At 41.7% G+C, this 10,821-nt stretch overlaps 1 protein-coding gene across 3 annotated transcripts; it reads right to left on the bottom strand.

The window, feature by feature from the left end:
• Window positions 1-10,821, bottom strand: Herpud1 (homocysteine inducible ER protein with ubiquitin like domain 1). Of its 3 annotated transcripts, none has more exons than XM_005318211.5 (8): window positions 10,536-10,807; window positions 7,652-7,729; window positions 7,483-7,554; window positions 5,873-6,003; window positions 3,748-3,870; window positions 2,864-3,214; window positions 1,533-1,635; window positions 1-758 (listed from the first exon to the last, which is right to left on the bottom strand). In XM_005318211.5, exons 1-8 carry the CDS (start codon window positions 10,680-10,682, stop codon window positions 594-596), a joined length of 1,170 nt encoding a protein of 389 aa, XP_005318268.4. In that variant the 5' UTR covers window positions 10,683-10,807; the 3' UTR covers window positions 1-593. The 3 variants fall into 3 exon arrangements, with proteins under 3 accessions (XP_005318268.4, XP_005318267.4, XP_040135247.1); XM_005318210.5 differs by having other exon boundaries at window positions 7,483-7,557; window positions 10,536-10,805; XM_040279313.2 differs by lacking the exon at window positions 1,533-1,635 and having other exon boundaries at window positions 7,483-7,557; window positions 10,536-10,821.

Below are 10,821 nucleotides of genomic sequence, written 5' to 3'. Positions count from 1 at the left end.
TTCATAGTAAAACTTTATTGAACAGAAAACCCAGCAAAGGTTCCCACCTCTGCAAAGTTCCCCATGGTTTAAAGTAAAGCACTGCATTTTAAAAAGCAATTATACATACATCTTTCCTAGAAAAGTCCTGCTAACATGTCTAGCAATTTCATTGATTATATAAAGTAGTACACTTAGTGTAATTTAAACATTCCAACAGGAATCAAATCGTACCAGCAGAACCATTTCTGCATCTATGAATTCTATGTACAAACACACATGCAGACACACACATCTGGGAAAGTTCCTCAGGCATAAACATGCGACACCTAATGCCTTCTACTTACAATGCCTATTAAACTACATACAGAATATATTAAAGCTCTTCAGAATAAAGACATGAGAAGCCCTGGGCATTTTTTTTGTTCATCGAATTGTATCATGGCTTCATGTCTTACTTTCTGCTTTTGCTTTTGCTTCAGCGCAAAAGCCTATCATTGTCCTTGTGGGTTTTTAATGACTGTGTCATGTTGTGTCCAGGTGAGGATGTCCAGCTGGATCAGCTGATCCAGTCCAGGCCTGTCAATGCCTCTGGCTGCAGAGCACAAGCCCCATCAGTTTGCTATGGCTGGAGGGCCTTCTGGAAGAAGAGAGGCAAAGAAAGTCTTGAAGACAAGCCAGGCCGTGCTCATGAATGAAGGGCTGGTCTGCTGAGCATCGAGCATATCCCGGTCTGGAGGGAGGCGGCTGGGGTCTTCTGTTTCAGGATCTGTGCCTTCCTACAGGTCATGAAGCACAAGAAGAAAAACACCGGGGTCAAGATGAACACCAGTAAGTTAGGAGACAGCAGAGCAACATGGAGGCTAGAAAGGGCCAGACCCCCAGAATGACATCCTCAGCTGCCCGAGGCTCTTCCAGGCTTCCATGACACAACTGTGCTGATGACCTTTCATGGTTTTGAATATTCCTGGCAGCATGTGTCACAGCAAATGAAGCAAACTGATCTTCAACTATTATTAAAGTAGCAATTAACCACTTCATTAAATATAGATATTCTACTTTGGGCAATGCTCCGAGTTTAGAAACCAACAATGGAAACTCAGAGTTCTGAAAGCAGAGTTTTCTTACTAAAGTATACCCTGAAGGGTCATGCATTAATCCACCTTTAAAAAATTCTATTTTCAGAAAGTCTACTGTATGAGATGTGCTTATGCCCATCATCCATTAACAATGTCCATCCTACAATAGCTATAGACCCCTGAATTTCAAAATGTGGGTCTAGAAAAACACTGCTTACATTAAAAAAAAAAAAAAAAAAGCCACTTTCCACATAAGAAAAATGCCAAATGGCTTTTAAGGCATATTCAACAAAACCCCGCTACTATTCTAAGAATAAATTTGATTAAAAACAAAAACAAAAAAAACCCAACAACATGAAATACTTAGGCTAATAAAATGGTGAACCACACACAGAGCTGGAAACTTCCAGGCCGAGGACTGCAGGGCCTGGTGCAGTGCGCACAGCTGGCTGGGCTCCCGCAGAGGCTCTGTACCTGTAAGTTATTGTTGGGGTCCTGATTCACAGCTTCCTGAGGACCGTCATTCGGGAAGTTCTGAACCGGCCTCTGTCTAAATGGAAACCATCCAACATGATGCCTTCAAAGGAAGCACATAAAAATGTCTACCTTAGCTAACATCACAGTGAGACCTACTCAATAATCTAAGTCTCTGCTCCTCTAATCATCATGGCACCCCAACTTGAAGGTCATGGCAAGAAAATCTGCAAAGCCACTGGCCCCGAGGTTTCACATGGGTCAGTGAAATAGGGGCTGTTTTATTCATCAGAAACAAAACAGCAGCTGGCACACAGTGTGCACTTAATAGATGATGCTTGTTTATAAACTAAACCTTCCATTTAAAACCTGAACAGATGATATACTCACACACAGAGCTGTAAATATTAGAGCATTATAATTACCTACATTGGTCACTTTAATATATAATTTTAGGGACTATAATTTTAGGTCACTTTAGTATATGATTTTTCAAAGTTTTATTTGGAAAATCCAAGTCTTGAAACACACATGACAAAATATTAACAATGTGGATATTATAAGTGTCTATTATATTATTCTAAATGTTTCCTTTTTCAATTTTTAAAAACTCAAATAAAAATCCATTTTAATTATAAAGCAAAAACTTCTTTCAATTTCAATCACAAACACCTCTCTCTCACTGTAGGTGCTAATGACATATAGGGTTGCATGTGCCATGGGAACTGTCCCGGGCCTTGCAGGAAATTTACAGCAGCCCTTGCTCTACCTACTAGATGTCAGCAGGATCACCCCTTATAGTTATGACAACAAAAAATGCCTCCAGACATTACTATGTCCCCTGGGAATGGGGGAGGAACAAAATTATCCCCAGTGGAAACCACTGCTCTAGACCACAGCTAAGCCAAACATCAGGCCTGTGAAGGTCCCTGACCCTTCGGGGCTGTGCTAACAGGGCTGCAACCATAATCCTAGAAGGCAGATGTAGCTTGATAAATACAAAGAACTGTATGTCCTTATTCAAAATAAACACAATTTTCTTTTCCATACCATAGTATGGCTACGTTTTTGTGGTCTGTGATCTGGAAGGTAATTTATCAAGAGAAGAATATTCTTCTTGTATTAACACATAATTAATGTGTTCTGAGCAATAGCCAACCAAGCTGTGAACTCTCTAAATTCAAAGTGCCACAGTGACCTACTATTTAAATACACCTCCTCCAATAACGACTGAAACTGCTTGAAAGAGAAAATATGGACTTGATGAGTCAGTCACAACAGAGTGTAATTTGCAGTACAGAAAAAAAGAGAGACAGAAATCATGTGCTTACAGGTACATGACAACGGTGGCCCCCATGACCATGAGGAATCTGCTCAGAGAGGAGTAGAAGTAGAGGATACTGAGAAAAACAGAAAATGTGGCTGCTGAATAGGTCCAATCCAACCAATCTCGATTTATCTCATCATCTTCTTCCACAATAGGGCCACCTTGTGCATTCATCCGCAAATTTTGATTGGCTCCAGGATTAACAACCACTTGAGGAGCTGCATTCTGATTGGCTGGCTGGTTTTCCGCTGGAAACTGGTTGTGAATAGGGGCTGGAGCAGGTGCAGCAACCACAGGTATCTCTTGTGCACTTGAGGATGGGACAAAAGCTCCCGAGGCAGCAGTGGCAGCTAAACTAAAATAAAAATAATAGAGGCAGAGACTGCTGAGACCAAAGTCCTTTGAAGACTGTGGCGCTCATGAACTTATTTAGGGATCTTTGTTAAGAACTGTAAGTAGGCACATACACACTTGGTTTCTCTACAACTTAGTGAAGAACTTCTTTACTAACAGTCGTATCTATAAATGCCTTTCCTAAGAAAAGCCACATGGTAAATTTCATCTGGAATTAAATATCAAGACCACTAAAATATGGTGCATTAGCAAATTAAAATTTTCAAAAAAATTTAAATATACTGCTAATTTAAAAGGAGGTAACATTCTAAATAAAGGCATTAAACTCTCAGACACAAGCACCCCTGAACCAACACACAAATCAGGCAGCAGCTACTGCTCATACTCTACTCCACCCTCAGAACCACAAAGAGCACGACCCTGCAGGGCTGAGGAAGATACACTCATCCTCCATTATAAACTTTACAGCACAGATGGGTTTCCCTCAGCTCCCAGGGGACCAAGGTCACACTGAGCAAGGCAGGAAGGACTCACTATTGCATGTAGTACTGTCGTGCATAGATCTGCTGGAACCAGGAGAGCTGCAGCCATCCGTAGGTTGTGTAGCCAGAGAAACCAGGTCCCAGGCCTTGGAATGCCTGCTGGACAGCTTCAGACCTAAATATAGATGAAAACAAACACTCATTTTGAGTTGGTTGCAATAAAGAAAAATAAATTACAATCAGGAATTCAAATCAAAGAGACAGAAGAATGGGCCTTAAGTGGTCATACTGGAGATGACTATATGCATGGTGCACCTGTGTAACACAAGCACACAGAATACTGAGTGAAAGCCTTCCTATCACGGTCCATATCCTGTGGGAAAACAAGAATTCTTATTTTGTACATAGACATACGAACAAGCTAAACCTTTTTAGGTTAAGTAGATCTCCCCCCCACCCCGCCCCATTTTGACTGAGTCTCACAGCAGACCTACATTCACTGATCACCTTTTAGAGAACAGCTCAAAAGCCACATTTCCCCCAATCATTCCTGGGGGGGGGGGAAAAATCTCTCTCTTCCTCCCGATGCCACTTCTTCCCACTCCTATCTCTGAATCTATCCTGGAGCAGTTTTATGTGCAGGTGGCACTGTTTACTGCACAGTAGTGAACATTTGGTGTCCTGTGTGGGTTGATGGATCCCCAACGGCCTATGGGGAGGGACCGCACCCCATCTTAGAGGGGAGCCCTAGTACAGCTCAGGAAAGATGAGGAATTTGTACAAGATCTTGAGCTAGGTAAGAAGCAGGGCTGAACTTGAGACACTCTGTTTGACCCAAACTTCTTCAACCATGCAACAGCTTTTCAGCAAGGGTTGGGGGAGTCACCTTGGGCTTTGTGCTTGTACAGTGAACTCTTTTGGCAGCAATTCACAAAATTGAAATTAAAATAAATTGTGGGAAAATGACCAATTATGTTTCATTCCTGCAGGCCAGCTGATGTCATCAAGAAAAATTTTAATGCACTAGCTGTTCAACAAATATACACATTTAAACATGGTAAAATTCAAGTAGTCAGATACAAGCCAATTCTCAAGTTGTACAACCAGAATAAAGGAAACAGTTTTTTAAGTTGTTGTTTTTTTAATTTAATAATGTGTCCAATTATCCAATGTATATGCGGACAGTCTTTTAAACAAATTCCAGATCCAGAGTATTTCTAATAGTATTCCAATATAAGTCTTGGTATAATACTATTTTTGATCACTTAAAAAGTTACAGTGCATGGAAATAAGATGATAAAATCTTATGTTTGTTCAATCTGATAATGATGCCACTGCTATGCAAGATAACTACAAAGTTTTTACAGTTATATTCTGAAGTATGGGAGAGAGAAAATGGCAAAACTCTGATCATTATTGGGACTGGATGGTGGAGGTAAGGATTCATTATATAATTGTTTCTATTTTTGCATTTGAAACTTCCATTAAGGAAAAAAGTACTCTTCCTCAAACACCTGGTTTTTTCAAGAATTAAATATAAAAACTACTAGGAAAAGAAACACAGGGTTAGAGTTACAAAATTCCACTTGTAGTTAGCAGACTATTTTTTCTGAAAATGACTTTTATAATAAGGTGTTCCAAGAGTTATAAAGTCCAAACATTAGAGCATGTAATCACTTGTGGCTTTGCTCTAAAGAAAAGCTCTAACTGCCCTAAAGAAATGGCCTTTTTCCCTGGCACCTCCAACACAGCTCTTGGCAAAGCACTTTGGTCTCTTCACTTTTTGTCTTGTTATGATAGAAAAAAAGCACAATCCACTCAGCAAAGCAGTGCACAATGCTTAGAAAAACTGTTTCTTCTGCAACAGCTCTAATTTCCCACCATGAGGGCAACCAAGTGGTCCAAATAATGGGAAGCACACTCAGTGGGAAGCTAAATGCCTGCACACTCAGTACATGAATCTCCTACTTTTTTATAAGTCCCTATAAGGCTGCATATTAAGAAAAACCAAATACAGCAAGAGATCTTTAAAGTGACAACCTTTATAAAGCAAAATTTTATACACATCTTAAAAGTTCTCTTGACTACACATATGTAATCACACTGTATTCTTAAATTGACGCAAACAAGGGACATACATTTATGTTGTGCAAACCTGGCTCTTTATTAACACTTACCTTGAGATATTCTCCCACCCAGAGGGAGAAAGGTTCCGAAGAACTTCCCTTTGCCTTAAGCCATCACTTGAGGAATCCCCAAGATACTGTCCCTGATTAGAAGCATTGGGCTGCTCTGAGGATCCAGCAACCTAAGTACAAGATGAACACAAGAACAAAGAACCTGATGCAACTCTGTGAAATCCAGCTGAAAGAATTATTTTGTTGTGAATGATACATGTCCCATTCTCCACCTCTGAACTTGACCAAATTAAATAAAAGCCAATGATACGTGAAAAATATTCTGAAACTTGTTCAACACAACTTTTAGAGGTGAAGCAGACCAAAATTAAGAACCCCTCTGAAATTGAGGACAACTTCCTCATACTCAGAATAAAGGCTAAAGGGCTGCCCACCCTGGGCTGAGGATACCAAGGAAACCAAGAATGGACACTGGACATTGCTCCCTAACCCCACACAGGTCTAGCACAGGAAGGCTTACGAAATTTACACATGTATAACACATGGCTTTTGTTTATACATGTCGTTAACAGCTTCTGTGGGAACCTAGAGAAGAAATCTAGCTGCTTCTCCACAGTTCGATCAAAAGCATAAAATCCATTTTTCCTTTTTCATCTTTGTCCTATTTCTTATGTGGGCAGGTGGGCAGGCAGGAAGCTAAATCCAGTCAGCAAGGATCCAGGTAGGATCCCTGAGTTAGGCGGCTGGTAACACAGATAGTAGGCCTAGGATGTGGCTCAGTGGTAGGGCACCTGCCTAGCATGCACAAGGCCCCAGTATCTACAGATAGGTAGGAAGATACTGGAGAAAAAATACAGACTTTTTTCCTTTGAGTAAATATGCATCAGTATCACTAAAATCTTCCAATGAAGATTCAGTTCAATGAATGAAGCTGGTTAGAAAGTTTTCTGACAATGTTGTACATCTTATGGTGTTAAACTAATTCTAGAAATTAAATTTGACCAACAAAACTTACAAATACAAGCAACCTAAAGGAAAGAAATTTCCTGTTATATTCAGCTCTTTTAGGAAGTCCAGTTGTAATACACATTTAGAACGCATCACCATTCTAAATGTGTAGAAGATTTATACTATATTTTCAAATAAATGTTGGGAAATGAAAAATAAATGCTTTCGACTGTCAAACAACTCTTTAGAGATCATCACTGTGGCCTTTTCCCATCCAAATAAATAATCGTGATAAAATTTCCAAAGGAAATATATTCACTTTTTTCCTCTTTATTAATGATTCCTTAGAAGAAACTTGCTATGAGCTAGATGTGAAAAACAAAAAACATTTTCAAGAGCCTTGCTAGTTCAGGCTTCTGGGTACACAGCAGCTGTAGATAGATGACATCCCAGCAGTGTAACAACACGTAAGTTCACATTTCCACAAGCACTCAAGGCACACTATACTACTACTAGAGCAAACTCTCACTTGTGTTGATAATAACAACGTTCCTAATTCCTGCTATGCCTAGGGAAGAAGCAAAATACAACTTGGTAAAAAGGCTATAAAAGCTCTCTTTAAAAGAATTTTACCCAACTTTCTTTAACCCTTTCTTGAGAAACTGAAGGAAACAAATTGTTATCATCAGGAAGAAGCATACCTTTGTGCTGGTTTCTGGTGTTTTTGAGGGACTCTTCACATTGCATACCAGATGCAGAACATGCCGTTTTTCCTGCTAAAAGCAATAAAGAGGTACCTCAGGATCTGAATTCAACTTGTTAAGTGCTTAAAAAACATTGCAAAGTTAATGTGTAAGTGACACAAAATACCTTTGGAAGCAAGTCCCTGAGACACTGATGATCCAACAACAGCTTCCCAGAATAAATTAACCTCTGGTCCTCTGGACGCTGATGGTGGAAAGAGAGTAACATAGGTCAGCACTGAGGGTCCACAAGTTCCGGAACACAGGAGGAACTGTTTCATACAAATAATCAGAATATGTGTTTTTTCCCAGTATCACAAGAAAATACTTTTTGAACAACCTCATATACAAAATTTTTATCTAGAAAGTGCTTAACTTTAAACTGATAGTAGAACATGCAAATAAATTTAGGATGGCAAATTATCTCCAATCCATAAAAACTATGGCAACATACTTAATCTTTTAATCCCCGGGGAAACTGCTCTCTGCCACTAAAAACACAAAGTGCTTTGAGAGCTCCTACAGCAACTAACTTTAAAACCTTGTCTGGCCTCAGAGAAAACTCAAGACTTCCAAGGTCAGCCTTCATCAAAACTACCTAAGCACTGCCTCAAAATAACAGAAGCAATTCTAAACCTAAGCCCCACAAAGGGCTTCTTGACTTACAAATGCAGTTAGAGAAATGATGTGAGGGTCACCTGACTCTGTTAGGGACTGGGTAGAGTGCAGCGGCAAGGGGGTTGCCTAATGCTTTCAAGGCCCAGTTAGAGAAAGAGTGGAATGGAATGAGTGGGAAGGGAGGAAGAGGAAAAAATACCCCACGACCCTGCCAGAGCTGTTATTCCTATTTTAGGAAAGTCTGAGAAATTGACTCATCCAAGAGCACCTGTTGCAAGATTCTAACTCCTACTCCTTACACACTAGTGACTTTACAATTATAGGGACTCCACACACTTTACACAAATCTCACTTTTAAAGTATATTTAAAAAAAATTTTTAGTTGTAGATGGACATAATAATTTTATTTATTTATTTTTATGTGGGCTGAGGATCAAACCCAGTGCCTCACGCATGCTAAGTAAGCAATCCCCCACTGAGCCACAACCCCAGCCCTTAAAATCTATTTTTAACTCATTTTAAACTTTAAAGTAATAGCCTCAAGTAATTTATATCAAAGTCATTACATTGGAGGTCACCTGCTCTTGTCAACCTGCTCTTGCCAGAATAACCAATTATGTAAAACATGGAATAAAGCTATTCTGGCCAAGAAACCCAAGACATTAAAGTTAGCTGTTTAAAACAAAACAGAAAATTTGCATCCACTTATCAACATACATTAGGACTTATGACACTTTACCTAAAACAAAAAAATGCTGTGTTCATTATTGGTCTCACTGACTTAACAGGTGAGTGCTATTCACATGAAGTGCAAAATACTTTTGTAAATGTGGACCAACAACCAGAAAAGGTTTGAAAACCACAGCTGCCTGTGGATTTGAAGTGTTTCCTCTCTTTTAAAGACCTGAACTGGCATTATGTCCTTACCCAGAGGGTTGATTTGGGGGGGGAAAAAAGTCTTAAGCAAACAACTATTATAAAGGATACGCTATTTTATACTATAGAAAATAAATGATGAGTACACTTCCACCATAACAATTTTAAATGCAGATTTGCATATCTGAGAGACCTTTCATTTACAATCTTGGACTCAACAAATAGGAGTAATGTTGAGGCCACCAAGGAAAACACTTCTCAAAATGGGGCCTTTTACAAATGATGCAACTACACTACACCTGCTGTGCCTATTTGTGTACCCAACAGTTATTCTCCCAGCAACAAGGCCACCTAGTTTCTAGAAAACACCTATGGTGAAATCAGAGTGCCAAGGTGAATCCTAAAGGACACGGGAATGGAAGCCTACTGAATAAATAAGGAAACTTCAAAGTAACAACTCAGAAGGAATACTCATGTCTACAATTCTTGACAATAAGAAGCAAAACCAAACTGACACATGCACTACACAGATTGGCAGTCTTCAGATGACAATTTCCCCACCTTTTGCCACCCAGATGCCCTTTCCTGTTTAACCAAGAATTACACTCTTGGGCTGCAAAGAACACTGCTGACACTTACATAATATCAGAGTACAAAGTAAATACAGGAAGGTCCAGAGCACAGCCTCATCACGTGGTGAGGAGGGAGGGAGGGCGGTGCTAAGGGTGCTGTTGACAACTGAGTCCACCAAAACAAAGCAAGGAAGTCTCTCTAATTGAAGGACCAAAGTCTTAAAAGTAGACTCAAGGCAACTCCGTTTCCCTCCTAAATTACTCTTAGCTAGAAAGTGCCAGGGCCCCTCCCTGGGACTAAGCAACGACTCCACTCCACTCGGGAGTTCAGCGTCAGGGAGGGAACAGCCAGGGGAAGGTGGCTAGGGAGGGGAGAGCCACGTCTTGCTTCTGGGCGTGGGACCTTAAGTACACAGTGACTGGCGCTCTCCCTGACTGTCCAGTTGGGCAGGGTTGTTCTCCCCTCTTCCCACTGAGAACACTCGTTTTCAGCGTTTGGTTTTCTTACGTTTCTCCATTGGCTACAAGCCTAATTAGGAACACCTACTCGTCGCCAGTTGTTTTGGGGAAACTGAGGCATGGAGGGTGAAATGATTCACCCAAGGTCACACTGCTGCTTCCCTATTTTGGTTAAAGCCGGAAACCACGCGTGGAGAATGAGGAAGGGGTCTGGGAGGTGGGGCAGGACAGGGACAGCCTTGGAGCCTTGGGGACCTGGAGAGGCGAAGTGACAGGAGTAGGCAACCCGTCAGGAAAGTGGGCTGTTGGCGGCCAGGAACGAGGAGATGACAGCCACTGGGTAAGAAGTGGGGGCGCCTAGGGCGGCAGGGCAGGAAGAGAGGTGACCACAGCCCTGCGGTGGGTGACCAGGCGAGTACCCGCCGGCAAAGGGAGAGGCTACCGGAAGTGGAAGGCAGACGTGGCATCCCCAGGGGCTGCTCTCACCGGGCGCTCGGGGTAGACACGGCTCAGGTGGGCCTTGAGGTGGCCCACGCTCCAGCTGCGGTCGCCGCTCAGCTCCAAGTCGCGGTGGCGCTGGTTGGGGCTTTTCACCAGGAGCGTGACAGGCTCGGGCTCCGGCTCGGGCTCCATGTCGGCGTCGCTGAAGACTCGGCTGCGGTCCGAGATGCCAAGCAGGCGGCGTCGCCACTGCCTAAGACTCCGCAACGACGGTTCGCTTTTCCAGGGCTCGCGCCCCAGCCTCGGGCACCTTTTATAGGCGCCCCGCGCC

The sequence above is a fragment of the Ictidomys tridecemlineatus genome, chromosome 15 (assembly GCF_052094955.1).
Source record: "Ictidomys tridecemlineatus isolate mIctTri1 chromosome 15, mIctTri1.hap1, whole genome shotgun sequence".
Lineage (NCBI taxonomy): Eukaryota > Metazoa > Chordata > Mammalia > Rodentia > Sciuridae > Ictidomys > Ictidomys tridecemlineatus.
This window is presented reverse-complemented; position numbering and strand designations above follow the sequence as displayed.